This window comes from Spodoptera frugiperda, chromosome 20, assembly GCF_023101765.2.
Source record: "Spodoptera frugiperda isolate SF20-4 chromosome 20, AGI-APGP_CSIRO_Sfru_2.0, whole genome shotgun sequence".
Taxonomy (NCBI): Eukaryota; Metazoa; Arthropoda; class Insecta; order Lepidoptera; family Noctuidae; genus Spodoptera; species Spodoptera frugiperda.
The window spans coordinates 537,288-556,097 of record NC_064231.1 but is presented as its reverse complement, the minus strand read 5'-3'; the positions used below and the strand labels follow the sequence as shown (position 1 = coordinate 556,097).

At 34.4% G+C, this 18,810-nt stretch overlaps 5 protein-coding genes across 5 annotated transcripts; all 5 read left to right on the top strand.

Moving 5' to 3' along the window:
* The first annotated feature begins 2,879 nt into the window (after window positions 1-2,879).
* Window positions 2,880-7,588, top strand: LOC118261794 (histidine-rich glycoprotein-like). Its single transcript, XM_050701349.1, has 6 exons — window positions 2,880-2,996; window positions 3,297-3,437; window positions 3,838-3,999; window positions 6,139-6,279; window positions 6,676-6,842; window positions 7,442-7,588. Exons 1-6 carry the CDS (start codon window positions 2,985-2,987, stop codon window positions 7,500-7,502), a joined length of 684 nt encoding a protein of 227 aa, XP_050557306.1. The 5' UTR covers window positions 2,880-2,984; the 3' UTR covers window positions 7,503-7,588.
* A 483-nt stretch (window positions 7,589-8,071) lies between these two features.
* Window positions 8,072-9,140, top strand: LOC118261749 (cuticle protein 19-like). The gene is made up of 4 exons (XM_035572697.2): window positions 8,072-8,134; window positions 8,408-8,548; window positions 8,725-8,891; window positions 9,071-9,140. Exons 1-4 carry the CDS (start codon window positions 8,072-8,074, stop codon window positions 9,138-9,140), a joined length of 441 nt encoding a protein of 146 aa, XP_035428590.1.
* A 2,586-nt stretch (window positions 9,141-11,726) lies between these two features.
* LOC118261793 (cuticle protein 19-like) lies at window positions 11,727-13,066 on the top strand. Its single transcript, XM_035572750.2, has 4 exons — window positions 11,727-12,025; window positions 12,231-12,371; window positions 12,465-12,631; window positions 12,895-13,066. Exons 1-4 carry the CDS (start codon window positions 12,014-12,016, stop codon window positions 12,944-12,946), a joined length of 372 nt encoding a protein of 123 aa, XP_035428643.2. The 5' UTR covers window positions 11,727-12,013; the 3' UTR covers window positions 12,947-13,066.
* Window positions 13,067-15,019: 1,953 nt separating this feature from the next.
* Window positions 15,020-15,891, top strand: LOC118261748 (cuticle protein 19-like). Its single transcript, XM_035572696.2, has 4 exons — window positions 15,020-15,031; window positions 15,264-15,404; window positions 15,512-15,678; window positions 15,767-15,891. Exons 1-4 carry the CDS (start codon window positions 15,020-15,022, stop codon window positions 15,834-15,836), a joined length of 390 nt encoding a protein of 129 aa, XP_035428589.2. The 3' UTR covers window positions 15,837-15,891.
* Window positions 15,892-16,394: 503 nt separating this feature from the next.
* LOC118281476 (cuticle protein 19-like) lies at window positions 16,395-17,182 on the top strand. Its single transcript, XM_050701693.1, has 4 exons — window positions 16,395-16,491; window positions 16,567-16,689; window positions 16,772-16,938; window positions 17,027-17,182. The coding sequence occupies exons 1-4, from the start codon at window positions 16,480-16,482 to the stop codon at window positions 17,085-17,087; spliced, it is 363 nt and encodes a 120-aa protein (XP_050557650.1). The 5' UTR covers window positions 16,395-16,479; the 3' UTR covers window positions 17,088-17,182.
* The last annotated feature ends 1,628 nt before the right edge of the window (window positions 17,183-18,810 follow it).

The following is an 18,810-nucleotide window of genomic DNA, read 5'->3' as shown; positions in this document are numbered from 1 at the left end:
TTCATCAAAGTCATTTATAGTTTAAGACATTTAGTTCTCATAAACTATTTACATTGGTTTGACTGAGAAATACAAAATATACATTTAATAAGAGAGAATCAGTTCCAGAAAAATATACCTCTATTTATAAACAACCAAATTATTACATTATACAATGTGATAGGGGTGGGACTTCTAACCCGTTAAGGCTGAGTACTACATCTAATTTTATCGCCAAATTAGATGTAGTACTCAGCCTTAACGAGCCTTAAAAATAATATGGGGGTTGAACCCCTAATTGAAAATATTGAAAAATTTTGATTTTTTCGGTAAAAATAATTCACAAATGATTTTTTTTCTCACTAAAACATTATCAAACATATGAAAAAAGTAATGAATTAGTTAGCCAAGGTTATTAGCTACCGTTTGTCGTTTTTTTTTTGTTTCTATGACGCATACAACCTTTGATATCAAAAAAATATTAAAATAGCCATAATTTTTAGGGGAATTCGACCCATTCGACCCCCGACTTTTGTCCATAAAATTAGATGTAGAACTCAGCCTTAACGGGTTAGAAGTCTCACCCCTATCACATTATATATACTTAGAACATACACAATAAATAATTAGTTTGAGTAGACAAGGGTAATCTTAAAAATATGGGTCGAGAACACCAAGTATTAAGTTTCTACTAATATGTTTATTTAACGGGTAAGTTACGAGTAATCATATCATCTATCATCATTGAATAAAGTTGCGTATGATTAGATAAAATCACCGGATTGTAAAAAAAATCGAATTTTTCAGTGTTCAATTTGCTTGATTTTATTGCCTAATTATCTCATGCACAGTTTCACTGCATATTCTATTACTAAGTATGGTAGCGTGATAATTCAATCATAAATTACTACTTGATTGAAAAGTCACGAACGCACTTCAAAACGAAATACCGTACATTAATACCTGTTAAACGCCCAGCATTGCCTTAAATATTTTAAAATTGTAACGTAAATACAACATTGACGTATTTCTCTATAAGTATTATTTGTAAGAGTATATTATTTTTATTCCGCGAGAATTGTTTACCACACTTGAAAACTCCAAAAAGAAAAAAAAAGGATAAAGACAATAGACAGTCTAAATAAGTATTTTTAACTAGCACTGCATTAGATAGTATCTATCTATAACTAATAATGCAGAATGCAAATTAATATTGCATAGATTAAGCAAAATTTGTTGAAATTAAACACTGTATGTTTACTTCAAAAATTAAATCTTAAATATTTTTTTCGAACAATTATGATATTAAGCCCTTACGAAAGAACCCAATTTTTACCAGCAGAACATCAAGAAAATTTTCGGAATCATTTAAGCTTAAGAACATTCAATTAATATCAGGAAACTATGCTTTTAGTGGTTGGTTTGATGATGCCTGAAAAGATAAAAAATAATCAAGTATTTGGTGCAAGTTGCCTCAGTGATGGTGATGATTGTGCTGATAGTCGTCACAGTCATTGGAGCCGCAGACAAGAATCAAGACCCACATAATATTATGAAATAGCTCTCGTAAGATCTAAGTAGCTTCCTAAACTGATCCACTGACTATTTTCCTTTAATTATTTAAAACTTCTAGGTATAAGTATTACATTTTTAAATATCGAACTTTGGTCTTCTATTACTAATTCTACTTGGATTTACGTTAATTGAGTTGAGATAATAGTTATAGAAATTGAATTGGAATTTTATTACAAAAATAATTATAAGGAAGTCTATCTGAATCTATATTTTATTTAAAAATATTAGATTTGACATAAACTTTTTACACCAATTTGCTGTGAATTTGTCACTTATACACAGCCCTCGCAGTTTATACCAGTTAATATTGTTTGAGAATAAACCTAAACTAAAATACCCATACTTCTTAAAGGTAAATCAAATGACGAAGTATTACGTACATTGAAATTGCAGTAGGTATCTAACTACTCGCTATGAATTACATTTATGACCGAAGAAGCAATAAAATGTGTAAAGTATAGGTATATCGTGTGAAGGAGCCATTAACACTACTGCGTTTATATCATAGCGTGCTTCTGATACTAAAACCATGTTTCTAATTTGTTATTCTATAATGCAACATTAATTCCAAACAACAAGTTAAAATTATAGAAAACAAAATATACCTACATAGATTTCAAATTAACTTTTCGTTGGTTTTAATTCCTGCAAGGAGCAACACTTTTGTATGATCCACAAATTGTTGTTTCGGGTCAGGATATCATGTTTATGTGAATGAACCCTTTTCATGTTTGTAACCGCACCCACGACATAGGAAGAAAATCCTAGTGTATGCAATATTTTAAAGAAAAAAATGGTCTCATTATGTCGATTAATGTTATATTTTCTCAAATTCAAATTATTCCTCTAATTTGTTGGATTCAAGGATAAATTATCAAAAACCTAAATGTTTCTAAACATACCGTATTTTCAAGAAATTTGCGTAGTATACATGATTCTTTATGAAAAAGCAATTGTTTTAGACGAATTGTGTCAACTAACGTAACTTACAATTAGTTTTGTTCACGAAAATAAAGCAAGCAATTTAATTGTCTACTTTATTTTCGTAAAGTTACATTAAAATTATGAAATGTCGCCAGATAACCAAATGTAACGTAAACAGTCGGGTAAAAACACAATAAGTTTTAGTATAATTACCTCCTTAATTACCTTTAACTGTCTCTCATAACATTGTTATGCATTTCCGTTGTCACTTTAGCAATTAGTGTAGGCGTGTAAAGCTCCAGATTTACGAAACAATCCAAATTATTATATCGTTAATAATTTTTAGTGTCGGCCATTCAAAGTGAAATCAATGTTACCTTGGTTGTTATGTTTTTTATATAAAAGCAACGTATTTTTTCCAGTGTGTATCAGTTCATTAGTGAATCTAGTACGAATAGTACAGCTTCATCAACAACTACCAAACCCTTTAATTAAAAAAACTTAAAATGTACTTCAAGGTAAGGTTTTGGTCAAAGTATCCATAACAAAAATGTCACCAAAGCTTTTTTATCATGGGAAAAAATCCAAAAAAATTAATAAAAAAAGTACTTGTTTTTTCAGAGTTTTAGAATTACATTTTGTAAAGTTTTCACTGAACTCCCGATAATTTCACCCAATAACTTCAGTAAAAATAATAATCAATTAAACCAATATTCTATTTTATTAGGTCAAATTTTTATTGTCTCTACTATTTATAACTATAATGAGCCTATTTTTTTATATTTGTCCGAATAATTTTATGTTCCTTATTCCACCAGGTCCTGTGTATCGTAGCCATCGCCGTAGTGGCTGTCTCAGCGGAGTACGGCCACTCCTCCCAGCATATCCATAGACACGATGGACATCACCAGGTTGTGGAATTCAAGGATAAGCATGGACATCACCATGTCGACTACTATGTGAGTAACACAAAAATATTGTTGATGGTCCAACTAATAGTTACAGTTTAGTGATCAATTCTTTGATTTTAGAGTTTGTTATGTAGATAAAATCCTAATCTGTTTTGAAATTAATTATTATGTTATCGGCTTACTCACGTAATTGTTTGACGAGGAATTCGACTAGTTTCAAGCCATAACAACATAGTATCATATTAATATGTCTTAATTAATTTTCTAATTATAAATCACTCATTTTTTGTATCAGATAACTCGATACTAATTTCAAAGAGTCAATGTTATGTATTATAGAAACATGTTCAGTTTACTCCTGGGTACATAAAGCGAATAGAGAAAAATATGTATTACAAGAATATTATGTGCCCAGACAATGAGATAATAATACCTTCATCCCTTTCAGGCCCATCCCAAGTACGAGTTCGCGTACAAGGTGGACGACAAGCACACCGGAGACCACAAGGAACAGCACGAGCACCGTGACGGACACGACACAAAGAGCGACTACAAAGTGCACGTAGAACACATCGTACCCCATCATCATCATCATCACCATGAGCATCATTAATTATTAATCAATTTATAAGCTGAACGTACTCGTAATACTCAAACTGTTGTTGATTTGTGCGTAGGATTTTTATAAAGGATTTTTGCTAATAAATGTTTTGATATAAAACTCAGTATTTTTCGTTAACTTCCCAAAGTGTTAAGTAAAGGTCTCTTGGAGGACCTTTTAAGTGTAACATTAACTTTTCACTAATTATGTACCATGTAATACGGGGTGAGCCTATATGAGTCTATGAGCCTATCTATCAAGCTATTTTAGACTGTCCTACTACGAGAATTTTCGAAACATTCTATGGTACCTTGCCCGACCCGACAATTAAATCCTTGTCCGGTAGATGGGCTTCGTATGACAATGAAAATTGAAATAAATTGTAAATAACCATTAACCTACAGTTTTACATCAACAAAACCAATTCAAGGGACTACCACATAATTTTATAAAACTTTCGAAAGTAATCACTAATTAAATAAATCTCTCTACCACTCTCTGCACAAAACTCTGAAATGGACGTAATTCAACCATAATCGTTAGTCTAAAAAGATATAGGAATTACTCGTATCATACACAAATTATTATGTAATAAAATAATGAATCACTACATAGTATAAAACAAAGTCGCAATTATTTAAAATTTCTAATCTCTTTAAAATTGTCTAATTTCTTTAAAATCTTTAAAATTACGCAACGGATTTTGATGCGGTTTTGTTTAATAGATAGAGTGATTCAAGATGAATGTTTGTATTTATAAAACATGCATAATACCAATGCACCCATGCAAAGCTGGGGCGGGTCGCTAGTAATAAATCCCTACTTAAAAAAATGTTATACTTCACCAAAAACCACTTAAAAATGTCACGCTGAAAAGTACAGGATCCGGTCTAGTGTCGGTTTTTGTACACATGTCATAAGCGTATAAATATCTTCCAAAATGCCATTACAATTATATTCATATTTATATGTATAAATATTTAAGACATTGTCATTTCATAAACAAATGATGATGATGAGTGGCTGAAATAAGAAGGATATACCGAGAAAAGTCTTAGTACGGCTACACGACGTCATCACGTCCACGCGCGCTGCTCACGAGGATTATACCCTCTGTGACTCGAAACTAGTAGAACTTTTCTCAGTACCGTATATTTACGAAACGCACATTATCATATGCTACTTCTTACTTGAATTGTTTTCTTCTTCTACATGGCCACTACGAAAACAATCGACACACCAAAAACGTCACGACTAAAATGACAAAGATAATAGATAGGAAACATATTGTGTTCTTTTTCTAATTTCAAACGTGACTATTGACATGTTTACTATATGGGACTTTTCAATGATGTCACACTTCAAATGATAAGGATAGAAACATAAATGACTACCGTACTATTATTATTATACAGTGTTTTTCTATCCTGTCTAGTGCCTAGGATAAAGGTTTGTGAGGATAGTATACATGACGCAGTTCAATTGAGTATTAATATAAAATGTTATGAAAACGGAACAAAATTTAATTTTGAAAGCTTCACAACGGTAAAAGGGCAATTTTTTAATCAGAAAGTACTGGTATTACGTACAGACAACATAAGAAGTATTCAGTTAATTTTAAATTAATCGAATTATCACGTTTTCATGTAATCATCGATGCAATATTTGTGTGCATAAGCTGCACGCATGCGTGTAAATGTATTTTTACGAAATATTTAAAAATAAGTTTGCGCATTCAAACATTGCATTACTGCCGTGATCTAAAATGTAGACTAAAATAAGAATATCGCAATAAAATAATTACTTTTGTTTTCAATATAAAAGTTGAGAATTTGTGAATTTTCATCAGTACACTACCGTGTTCAGTGAAAACAAGACAATTGTTCAATAATTAATATAAAACATGATTTTTAAGGTAATTTCTAAATTATTTAAAATGAAGTGAAGAGTTTTAAGTGATTGTGTTTTTTTTTTCATAACTGGACTCTAGTTCTTAATTTATAAGTATTTAAAAAGAAAGTGTGATTTTTTCTCCAGTGATTAATATCCAACTCAACCCATAATTTTCATAAAGAAAATACAAAAATACAGTAGTGGTCATTACTTGTTAGGGTTTTCACTGGTATCCAAACGTATTCTATTTTCCAGGTGTGCTTACTAGTTGTGGTGGTAGTGGCAACCGCATCAGCTCATGATGGCCACTCCTCGATTCACATCTTACGGCACGATGGTCATCACACGCCCGTGGTCATAAAAGATAAGCATGGACATCATCACGTTGACTACTACGTAAGCTACTGCAAACCTTTTTTAAGTACATTTTCACAAAAGTATGTTCGTTGACAATTAGGTATTAAGTGTAATCCATGTTCTATTTACTCATTCTTCGCCCTGTTCAAAATTAGCAACAGTTCCGTTAAAAAATTTATAAGCAATAATATTTTATTTTGATTTGAAATACTCTTTCAAATTTCAATAAGATTACTTGCCGATGATGATGCAGTACAGTTTATAGCTGCTGCGATTAAAACAGTATTATTTCGAAATCAAGTTCGCAAATTAATTGTTTCAGTCCTGACATAAGTTATTTATATCTACAGACATAATTGGTATTATGTCTGTAGATATAAATAACTTGTGTCAGGACTATAACTTTGGTAAGTAACCAACCTCTTATACTTCCAGACACCTCCCAAGTACAAGTTCGGGTATGATGTGAAGAGTCATCACACTGGTGATCATAAGAAACACCATGAGCACCGCCACGGTGACCAAGTCAAGGGAGAATATGCCTTGCACGAACCTGATGGTGGTTCCAGGCATATTCATTACCATGCTGACAAGCATTCTGGGTAAGCTTGATACTTTCTAACAATACTAAAATCGTCTATAGCAGACCATGTAATATAGTTCGATATGTTAATAGTTGTTTATTTATTTGTGTCACTATCAGAAACTATTTGTAACAATTTGTATACTATGGTACAATGACATTCATACACATAACATCACGCCTGTCTCCCATGGGGGTAGGGAGAAGCAATGGAACGCCAATGGTACGATGACCTTTTTAATTGCATATCAGCAAATACTTGTAATAAAAGGCGTTATCCTGCGAATATATTTTAGATCCACACTTATGATTACTATATTACAACTAAATATTTCGATTTAATCATCCTTCCATGCCGGTTTAGGCTACGGCGACGTCTTATGACTACTAGCGTCCATAATGGGCTCTCAATTACACACATAGTTCAACAAAAGTCTAAATATAAATGAACGTAGTCCGCGTTGTACTTCTCGCTATCTTTACTTCCATTAATAGTTTACCTGTTACGTCAATATGTGGGAATCTTCCATGATTATTCTATAATAACTATCATAATATGGCTTGCTTTTACAATTTTTTTCTTTTTCCTCAAATATTGTGTTTTTTTTTTCTTTTCAGTTTCCACGCAGATGTGAAGCACAGTATTCATCATATAGTGCCAAAGAAGCATCATCATTAAATCAAAGTTCTATAATGTTTATAAAATTAAATAAATATCGTGTTGTTTTTGTAATTAGTCTTGTTTATAATTGTTTTGTTTTTAATAAAGTATTTTTTTAATATAATTGTATTACTTTTACTATATTCCTGAAATAATGCTATAAATATTAAGGGACAGTGCCAATTACCACGTACTAATGTTAAAAAACATAACATAGAAAGGACTTTTACCCCGTAGAAGTGCATTAGTGCATTAGTTATGTTAGGAATTATGATTTTAATTGGGAAATAAACCTATTACCTTAGATCAGATGGTATCAATAACTGAAATTTTTCAAACCCGATGTAAGTACCTCGATAACATTCTGCTGGACCCGAAAAAAAACCCAAGACGCATTACTCAGCAGACGAATTATTCTACAAAAAAGCAGTTTAGTTGACAATAAATAATTAACATTACAATAACTTAAATGGTTAAGTATGTCACTTGAAACTTACAAGTAAAACAGGTTGATTTTATTACAATTGCAAAATTTTCATTCAGCACTTTTGAGTCGATTTATATAAAAGACATAATTTGTCCTTAAAATGTATCAGTTGCCTTTCATTACTTCAAGAAAACCAACAAAAGCCACAATCATGTACTCTAAGGTAAATTAAACAATAATTTATTACAATAGAATACTCAAAAGTGCTCATATGTGTGTAATACATATAAGTAAGTTTAAGTATATATCTTAGGCAAAGTAAATAAGTATCCGTATATAGGAGATAGACCGATCTGAGATTACAATTATTGGCATAGTATTTAGTCACCTCCTACTTCAAGTAATGTTACAAGCTCTCCAACACTGCAATACATTAAACTACCTACAAACGAGATTCGTTCAAAAAGATGCTAAGAACCGACCATTATTTTTTTAGATCTTCTTACTTGCTGCCGTAATTGCGGTGGTTTTTGGAGAACCCCAAGGGGAACATGGACATGAACACCACCACGCGTCTTCCTCACAGAGCATCAAGCAATACCACGGGAAGGCTACTGAGAAACACGTCGAATACTATGTAAGGCATTTTAATTTACATTTTAATCTTGTTTCTACTTCTAATAAACGTCAAAAGTCAAAAGCATTTATTTCAATCATAACCATAAATGGTACTATTGAAACGTCAAAAACAAAAGAAATAAATATAGTCTGTCAATGAAGCTAGGTGCTAATAACATGACATGTGTATTCCAGTCTCACCCTAAGTACGAGTTCGCGTATGAAGTTAAGGACCCTCACACCGGTGACAAGAAGTCCCAACATGAGTCCCGCGACGGTGACGTCGTGAAGGGCGTGTACAGTCTGCACGAGCCCGACGGTACTGTCAGGATCGTGGAGTACCACGCTGACAAGAAAACTGGGTGAGTTTAAAACTTTATTTATAAGCATTTTTAAAGATTTCTTATAATGTTAAAGTACATAGATTATCAATTAAAGTTCATTTTATATTAATCAAGTATAAAGAATGTATGATGTCTAGGTTTTTACCCGACTGCGCCAGAAGGAGGGTTATTTATAAATATCTTTATATTTTTTTCAGATTTAACGCTAACGTCAAAAGAGAAGGTCACGCCAAACACATTGTTCCCGAACACCACCATCATCATTGATCTGATACTTCATATAATGTTAATTACCCTTCTATCTTTAGATTGTTGAATAATTGTAAATATTTTTGTTTAATGAAATAAAAGTTTTCTTATAAAAATTATATGTATTTTTTTAATATCCCAATGTTTCGGAAAAGTTCATATCAATCATAGTCTCCTACTACGGTAACAAAAAAAAAAATGACTGAACGAAAATAAAATAAATAGTACCTAGTGGAACAGTTTTTACCCGACTGCGCCAGAAGGAGAGTATGTATGTATGTATAATTGTTTGGCACGCTCTACAGCCTAAACGGCTTGATGGATTTTAGCTTGAGACGCGTCGTTACATTCGTATTTACTGTGAGAGTGACACTGGATATATCAAAATAATAAAAAAAAAAAAACAAAATGACGGATTATTGGTGCCAAATTCGAATATTACTCACTCTCTAGCCTGAACGACTCGATGGATTTCAGTTTGAAACCGTTTGATTCATATTTACTGTGAGAGTGACACTAGATAAATTATATCAAAATATTAAAATAATAAAACTAAAAGCAAATAAAATAAAAAAGGTAATTTAAAACTAAAAAACCTGACTGCATTTCTTTATAATATGAAAATTAAAAAACCCTAAAACAAGAAAGTCTTCGTAAAATTGAAGCAGTCGGGACCCTTTCTAAATATGAAGTGTCGGGAACATGGCAACTCCGAGGAAAGCTCTCATCAGTACCTCCACGAGGCTCGCGACCGCCGTCGATCCAGATCTCGATCTGCAACCAATAAATCGTTACAAATGCTGTTTTCTGACTTCGAATACTTAGTTAGGTCGATAAATTTTGGTCAGGTACGACCGAGTTCGACTCGAGACTTATTCTGTTGTTGGTGTCAGCCGACCTACAATGGGATACGTTCCCCACCTATGGCGTTAGTCGCCCAACATACGGGTTAATCCCACCGGGATAGTCCCGCACCGGCATTGTCCCGCACAGGCATTGTCCCGCACCGGCATTGTCCCGCACAGGCATTGTCCCGCACAGGCATTGTCCCGCACAGGCATTGTCCCGCACAGGCTTTGTCCCGCACAGGTATTGTCCCGCACAGGCATTGTCCCGCACAGGCATTGTCCCGCACAGAAATCTACCCGCACATGTTTTTTCCGCACAGGCATGGTCCCGCACAGGCGTGGTCTCGCACAGGCGTTGTCCCGCACAGGCGTTGTCCCGCACAGACATTTCCCGTACAGGCTTTGTCCCGCACAGACATTTTACCGCACAGGCTTGGTCCCGCACAGACATTGCCCCGCACAGGCTTTGTCCCGCACAGACTCTGTCCCGCACAGGCATTGTCCCGCACAAGTATTGTCCCGCACAGGAATTGTCCCGCACAAGTATTATCCCGCACAGGCTTTGTCCCGCACAAGGATTGTCCCGCACCGACATTATCCCGCACAGGCATTATCCCGCACAGGAACTGTCCCGCACAGGCATCGTCCCGCACAGGGATTGTCCCGCACAGGCATTGTCCCGCACAGGAATTGTCCCGCACAGGAATTGACCCGCACAGGTTTTTTCCCGCACAGGAATTGTCTCGCACAGGCTTGGTCCCGCACAGGCACTGTCCCGCACAGACACTGTCTCGCACAGGCACTGTCCCGCACAGGTATTGTCCCGCACAGGCATTGCAAAGGCATTGTCCTGCACTGTTATTGTCCCGCACTGGCATCGTCCCGCACAGGCATTGTCCCGCACCGGCATTGTCCCGCACCGGCATCGTCCAGCACCGGCATCGTCCCGCACCGGCATTGTCCCAATGGCGTTAGTCGCCCAGCAATGGGATGTGTTCCCTATCAACAGTGTTAGTCGCATGTGAATGCCTCAATGCGAAGGCGTGTGTCCCCCAGCGGCGATGTTTGGCACCCATATAGCTTTAGTCGCTTTAGTAATAAGGCAATGGTATAAGATGGTTGGGACGCCTACAATCTTATATTTTTAGCCATTTTCCTATTTGTGCAATTGAGTGATCCTTGCACGTAAGGGTGTATGTCGAGATCGAGGTGTAGAACGACTGCGGTCGCGAGCCTCGTGGCGGTACTGATGAGAGCTTTCCTCGGAGTCGCCATGTTCCTGACGGCGGTTCCGTCGTGATTTACGGCGTGACCTGCATTCGGTTTCACTGCTAATGGACTAGTCTCGCGACACGCCTTGAGATCGGCCTCGTGAACGACGACGTTCATGGCTTCTTGACATGATGAGCACAAAGATTCGATATTAAATTACGCACACACGTAAAATATAAACAATGATAATGAACACCAAAAGTAAATAAATGCGGGTAGAATAATATTTTGCTACTTTGTTCCTTGAATGTTTTTACTGGTAATTAAGTGGGCAATTAAGGCTACCCTTCATCCCACTTCTGATATTAGCAAATCAGAAATTTGGGTATTTAAAAAAATAAAACACAACGTTCTACAAACTGTAATAATATTTCTTTATTTTTAATTTATGGAACAAAACAACCTTATCTAGCACAAATCACAAATTTACTAAAATATTTATAGATACGACAAGTTTATTCGTCACCTTTCAACTAACGAGTCAGCTAGTTATCAATAGTCATCAGGATATTAGAGAATTATTTTTGTTATAATCGACATGCCCACGTTCATATTGCGTAAGGTTCATAGGCATATTTTTAGAAACGAAATGGTTACAAATACAGTAGTTGCGTACAAAATTGTCGTAAATAATTTTAATAGCCATCAATCAATTAAAGTGAAATCTACATATAGCACCTTGATTGCTTTTGTTTTCAATATAAAAGTCAAGTACTTGTGTCGATATGTATCAGTTTACTACTGACAAAAGTACAATTAATACACTACAAAATGTACTCTCAGGTAAAATTATATGAATATGAATTATTCTGCTTCAAAATTGTTAGAAACCCTACAAGGTTTAAAATGAGTATCAATATTTTTGGTATAAGATGTCTACTAAAAATAAACAAGTAATTTAGTCTGTAGCTATTTCAGGAAAGTATTAGATATTTTTACATTACATCCTCCTTTGGTTAACTTTATCAACATTTTCTTTTGCTTACAGGTATTGTGCGTATTAGCAATCGTAGCGATGGCATCAGCTCATCACGCTTACTCATCACAACACCTGCACAAGTATGATGGTCATCACCAGCTCGTGCACATACACGACCACCATGGCCATCACCATCACGTTGATTACTATGTAAGTACGAAATTATTAAAATTATTGATTATGTTGCTTTTATTGATGAATGACGAATAGTGAGTCATAATTATTGTAATATAAATTTTCCAGACGCATCCTAAATACGAGTACAAATACCAAGTGAAGGACGGTCACACCGGTGATCATAAGGAACATCATGAGCACCGTGATGGTGACGTCGTCAAAGGTCATTACTCCTTCAAGCAGCCCGATGGAAAATTCAGACATGTCCACTATATAGCTGATAAAAAAACTGGGTAAGGATATGGAAATGTACTAATACCGAAATAAAATCGAAGCTGGAGTAACCATTCCCTGCTTTGGTGCCACGTACTTCTACGCTCAACTACCTACCATGGCAGAATTTCGTGCTGAACTTTCCATATTTTTTTTTCTCAATGTCTGTGTCTGTATCTGATATATGAAGCCAAGAGGCTTGTCATCTTACCTTAGTTGTCATGGATTTGCACTTTTCTCTGTTGGACATGCCAGTAACACTGTATATTTTTTGTATCCTCAGGTTCCACGCAGATGTGAAACACAGCACCCACCATCTCCATCACCACTATTGATTTGAAATTAATATTACATTTATATTTTGTTTTGTTTTTATTATGTTTTTGTTTTGTAAATAAATGATTACCAAAATAATTAGTTTTACTTTATTTTTAAATATGTCTAATCTCACCAAATGCTACCTGTCTCCTGTTATAGAATTAAAATATCATACCTAAGGTCGAAGGAATTAAGAGCAGTAAAAATTCATTATTAAGTTACAGACAAATATTCTATTAATAAAACCACAATTTACGATTTCATATCATACTGTATTTTATAATAATTTAATATTCTAGTAATGTCGCAAAAGTTAAAAGTTACTTAAACAATAAACAACTAACCTGAGCATATTATAAATATAGATATTAATTGACACAATTCTTGGCAAGAATTAAAAAAATAATAGTATCAGCAACCGCTTGAAATGAGTTTAAAACAAAGAAAACACTTCCTTCTTTAAAGTACGTCATCACATCAGTCAAAACAACTTGTAACAACGCTTGCAAACTCGTAATACATACCAATATAAATGATATAATACATGTCTTCAATATATCTACAACATTTCTACTAACATTACCTTTATAACTCTTATGTATTACAATTAATAAAATTCTAAAAAAGAAAGTTAGGTTGACTAACAAAACTAACAATTTTACCCACACGTAAGACTGGTAGTATTCAGTATAAAATTTCATTTCCATAAAAGTTGGACACAATGCTCCTACAGGTATTGCACAAATCCAAATCACAAGAGATTGTTTGATGAAGTTCCATTCGAGCACAAACACTGACACGAGTTTGTTGTAGATGTTTTTAGCGTAGACAAACATCCAACACACGAGGACGGTATCGGTATACTGGTAGCATGCGAATATCATACCACTGGTATCCAGTGATGAGTAAAGGTTCACTAAAAGATACTCAAATAATGTGTTCGATAATCTTGCTATGGTCAATTGTGTGAGTATTTTCTGATCAAGTTTTCGTATCTCCGGTCTTATAACATACAGTACGAATTGTAGCACTACACATAATGCTGATATCACTAGTCCAATTATCCATAAACACGTCACTTCTAAAGGATTTTTTATCTCTACGATAGGTCTAGCTGTAACATTTACAACTGTATCTAACGTCGCGGTCGTTTCATTTATTACGTCCATAGTCGAGTACTATCGTACCAAAGGTCGGCTCAATACTGCGCATTTTGATGTTGTTTTCCTTCTAGTTCCAGGAATTATTACTTTTATACCTAAGTATAAGTAAAAACAAATCAGAATACCCTATTTCAATTATGAATATAATAACCATAAAGATAAATAAGCCGGAGATTCTGAAAGTAACGACCGATAGAAGATTAATAATCATAATAAAATAGGACACAACATACGTAATTGCAGCGTACAGATGATAATGAATGTAACACGTTGATATTAAATCCATTTAATGACTCACTCCGTCACTACGATCGAGTTTATTTTGTAAACAATAAAATATTTTATAAACTAATATTTAAACGTACAGATTCATAGTCTAATCACAAAGTAAACAGTCAATTTCTCCTAAAGTAAAAGCTGTGTTGCATGTATAAAAAAAAACTACAGAAATACTAAAAACTTATTTAACTTATTATTTATTATATCTAGGAAAAAATCATACAACACATGGGGTGAGAAAATAAGTCCTTAAATACTACATTAAGATTACAGCTTTCTATAAACGGATTTTAAGCACGCTTAGTCATTTTCAGCATAGAACCTTTTCCTGTTTCCTATGACTTCGAGACTTTTGCACAAATTAGTACATTGTTTAAGTGAGGTAACAATAAAATTATACTCAATTAAACCTTAATCAATGTCTTATTTCTTGAGCAATTTTTAAGCTAAAGTGATAGTTTTTTGCATCATAAGTTTTTGAGTAAACGTAAACTCGTTTTTCACAATTACCAAACTTGTCACCAGTATAATTTAATACATTAATACAGATTCAGTTGAGATATAAAAACGCAGTCCAGACTGTTACAGATTATCAGTCGCCCTTTGGAACTTATTCAGTAAGCAACAATTACATTTTGAGTATACAAAATGTTTACCAAAGTAAGTAATGTATTTCGTCTTGTGACAAAATTTATTCTAAAATAGAACGCCTTCCCGTTTTTAACCGACTTACAAAAAGGAATTTCTTAGTTTGACCTGAAATTTAAGGTTCCCTTTTCTTGTCCCCTGTCTTTCCAGATATTTAAATAATAACTTAAGTTAGTAAGAATTATAAATATGTATGTACGAATTGTCACTTCGGTGTAAACAAATTGTTTTCATTAATCATCAGATCTGCCTGGTAGCCGCTGTCATCTTCGTGATTGGTGCTGAAGCACAAGACCACCACCACGAGCACCACCACCATGCTTCCTCCTCACAGAGCCTCAAGCAATACCACGGAAAGGCCACTGAGAAACACGTCGAATACTACGTAAGAATAAATTATAAATAGTAACTGCTTTGAAATAAAGCTGTTACTCTTTTTAATATCACTTAATACGAAATCACAAAACTTATCGTAACCAATTTATGCCGCAGTCTCACCCCAAGTACGAGTTCGCGTACAAAGTGGAGGACCCTCACACCGGTGACAAGAAGTCCCAACATGAGTCCCGCGACGGTGACGTCGTGAAGGGCGTGTACAGTCTGCACGAGCCCGACGGCACTGTCAGGATCGTGGAGTACCACGCTGACAAGAAGACTGGGTGAGCATTCATTCATAATTCCTTACTTTACCAACATGTCATACAACTCCATACGTTTAATTAACGATCACTATCTTATCTTTTGCAGATTCAACGCTAATGTGAAGCATGAAGGTCACGCCAAACACATCGTTCCTGAACACCACCACCACCACTGATTCTGTGATATAATGCCCTTGTTATACTTTGACTCGTTGACTATTGTGTAATATTATTAAGTACCTAGATTAAAAGAAATCAAATCTTATTTCCTTATGGTTTTAATTTAATAAATTCCTAATAACAACAGCGGAGTTAAAAGATAAAATAGTATTTCTGCATAATGTAATAAGGTCCATCAACAAGAGCAGATATATCAACTTCAGTTGTAAGTTGGTGAAAAGGAGTAAGTAATATTAATTCACTCCTAGGTGATACATTAGCAGTAAAAAAATAATAAATATTAAAATCAGCTTTCAAACAAAAATTCTTAAGACTTATGTCAAACAACTTCCTTAGTCAAACAAATGACAAATAAACATGTAGAAGTCAGTTTGTTAGTCAAGTTTAAGGTTACTGTCATAAAAGAATGTTAGCTGTAATGTTAAATGAACCATACCTTTATTAACTTTGCAATTAAGGCGTTTATGAAATGTGTAATAGATAACACGCAACACCTAGTAACAATGTGGCCGGTGTAATGATAGGTGAAATCAATTCTACCTTGAAAGCATTATTTTAAGTCATATAAAAGACGTGAGCCTTAGACCTTATTCATCAGTTCACTTTACCTGGTATCCAAACCACAACAACCAGAACAACATGTTTTTCAAGGTATGTAAAAAAACTTCAATCGTAACAGTTGCGCTATACTTAGAAAATATATGAATAAGTGAATTCTTCTTTTAGGTACTTTGCCTGCTTTCTGTAGCCGTGGCGGTCTCCGCTTACGGACACTCGTCTCAGTTCGTCCACAAATACGACGGACACCACGAGCCTGTACACCACGGACATGGTCACCATGACTACTATGTAAGTGACAATAGATACAAACGTATTTCATATTGTCATTGTAATAGTTATCAATCTTTCTAACACTTCTTTTCGCTAACAGACTCACCCTAAGTTCGAGTTCGGCTACAAAGTGGACGACGACCACACTGGCGACCACAAGTCGCAGCACGAGCACCGCGACGGTGACGTCGTCAAGGGCCACTACTCGCTGCACGAGCCTGACGGCTCCGTCAGGGACGTGCACTACCACGGCGACCACCACAGCGGGTGAGGAGACACTCTTATCATTTTATGTATCGTATTATAGACAATAGACAATGATCTAATACTTACCTATATTTTTTTTGTTCCTCAGCTTCCACGCGGACGTGAAGCACAGCACTCACCACATCGTGCCTCATCATCATCATTACTGAAATATAGAGCCAAGCGTTTACTAAAAACTGACTGAATTGATCTTGTTGTTTTTTATATCCATGTAATCTTATGAAATAAATGTAAATATTATCATATACAAGTGATTCTTTTCTTTACTTTCCTCATGTATATATATACCTTTAGCATAAATCAACTTATTTATTCGGAGAGGTTGGTAAAAAATATAGTACTAAATTGTAGCATTCTTTACATATTTTTTATGATTGAAACTTAATTACGATAAGACATACAAAATGCCTGTGGCATTAGTGCTAGGCTAGCACTTTGTAACATTGATAGCACTAATGATACTAGTATTACTGTAATAAATATAAAAGTAAATAGGATAAATTATATTGTATCAATTTATTATATTTTAGTGGACTAATTTGCTCCCCAATATTACTACTTTTTTGTTAGATTTTGCCCGTCCTAAAGTATCCACCTACGTCTGTACCAAAATTAACTAAATGCAATCACCATTATTTAAACACATAAACTTTTTTTTTCATTCAGGTAACATTATTGCGATGTTGGCAGGAGTGATTTAAAATTTCTAACAATTTGTTATGTAGCCTGAAATTGAACATTTCGTACACACCAATCGTGCACCAATCAAAGAAGTACTTTTTTTTATTTCTTTATGCATAAATATGTCAATATTTTTTTACATTTTATGAAACTTTTGGCACATCATATTTTTTTACTTTTTTAAGACGTTCATTTATTTTTTAAGAAAGGTATTACCTACTTAGTTCTTATAAGTATCTAAGAACTCTAAAAAAAAAAGTTAATTTAAAAAACTAAAAAACCCGACTGCGTTTCTTTATAATATGAAAATGAATGAAAGAAAGCCCTAAAACAAGAATACAAGAAAAATTTAAGCAGTCGGGACCCATTCCAAATATGAAGACTTAGCTTTCTAGAATGGGTCCCGACTGCTTAAATTTTTCTCGGGTTTTTTAGTTTTTTAAATTAACTTTTTTATTTTATTTTCTTTTAGTTTTATTATTTATTATATTTTGATATATTTAGTGTCACTCTCACAGTAAATACGAATCAAACGACCCGTATCTAGCTGAAATCCATCGAGTCGTTTAGGCTAGAGAGTTGGCAATATTCGAATTTGGCGCCAGAAATCCGCCATTTTGATTTTTTTATTATTTTTATATATCCAGTGTCACTCTCACAGTAAATACGAATCAAACGACACCTCTCAAGCCAAATCCATCGAGTCGTTTAGGCTAGAGAGTGAACAATATTCGAATTTGGCGCCAAAAATCCGCCATTTTGTTTTTTTAAACATTTTGATATATCCAGTGTCACTCTCACAGTAAATACGAATCTAACGACACCTCTCAAGTCAAAATCCATCAAGCCGTTTAGGCTGCAGAGCGTGCCAAACAATTATACATACATACATATATACATACATACTCTCGAAAAACATAACCCTCCTTCTGGCGCAGTCGGGTAAAAATCAAAAGTAGGTATGCCTAGGAAGCCGATAACGAAGCATGTAACTTCTATACTCCGTAGGGGAGCACTAAGAGAAGATTCACCTAAATTCACATGAGAATGCTAAAAACGAGTATCGTCTATTTGTACGTACGAAGTTCCTGGAAGTTAGTTTTAGCTATATAAAACATGTATTTGTCATGTTTACCCGAAATGTATGCCACATTTAAATGTTACGCTCTATTACCGCAATGATACTCTATT

What these genes read in the sequence shown, in the direction of transcription:
- LOC118261793 (XM_035572750.2), top strand. An exon ending in ACCATCACGTTGATTACTAT is followed by an intron (nt 12,372 to 12,464) that starts GTAAGTACGAAA and finishes TAAATTTTCCAG; the next exon opens with ACGCATCCTAAATACGAGTA. An exon ending in ATAGCTGATAAAAAAACTGG is followed by an intron (nt 12,632 to 12,894) that starts GTAAGGATATGG and finishes TTGTATCCTCAG; the next exon opens with GTTCCACGCAGATGTGAAAC.
- LOC118261748 (XM_035572696.2), top strand. An exon ending in AGAAACACGTCGAATACTAC is followed by an intron (nt 15,405 to 15,511) that starts GTAAGAATAAAT and finishes TTTATGCCGCAG; the next exon opens with TCTCACCCCAAGTACGAGTT. An exon ending in CACGCTGACAAGAAGACTGG is followed by an intron (nt 15,679 to 15,766) that starts GTGAGCATTCAT and finishes TATCTTTTGCAG; the next exon opens with ATTCAACGCTAATGTGAAGC.
- LOC118261794 (XM_050701349.1), top strand. An exon ending in ATCATCACCATGAGCATCAT is followed by an intron (nt 4,000 to 6,138) that starts TAATTATTAATC and finishes TCTATTTTCCAG; the next exon opens with GTGTGCTTACTAGTTGTGGT. An exon ending in ATCATCACGTTGACTACTAC is followed by an intron (nt 6,280 to 6,675) that starts GTAAGCTACTGC and finishes TTATACTTCCAG; the next exon opens with ACACCTCCCAAGTACAAGTT.
- LOC118261749 (XM_035572697.2), top strand. Translation starts at nt 8,072, where the DNA reads ATGTATCAGTTGCCTTTCATTACTTCAAGAAAACCAACAAAAGCCACA. An exon ending in AGAAACACGTCGAATACTAT is followed by an intron (nt 8,549 to 8,724) that starts GTAAGGCATTTT and finishes TGTGTATTCCAG; the next exon opens with TCTCACCCTAAGTACGAGTT. An exon ending in CACGCTGACAAGAAAACTGG is followed by an intron (nt 8,892 to 9,070) that starts GTGAGTTTAAAA and finishes TATTTTTTTCAG; the next exon opens with ATTTAACGCTAACGTCAAAA.
- LOC118281476 (XM_050701693.1), top strand. An exon ending in ATGGTCACCATGACTACTAT is followed by an intron (nt 16,690 to 16,771) that starts GTAAGTGACAAT and finishes TTTCGCTAACAG; the next exon opens with ACTCACCCTAAGTTCGAGTT. An exon ending in CACGGCGACCACCACAGCGG is followed by an intron (nt 16,939 to 17,026) that starts GTGAGGAGACAC and finishes TTTGTTCCTCAG; the next exon opens with CTTCCACGCGGACGTGAAGC.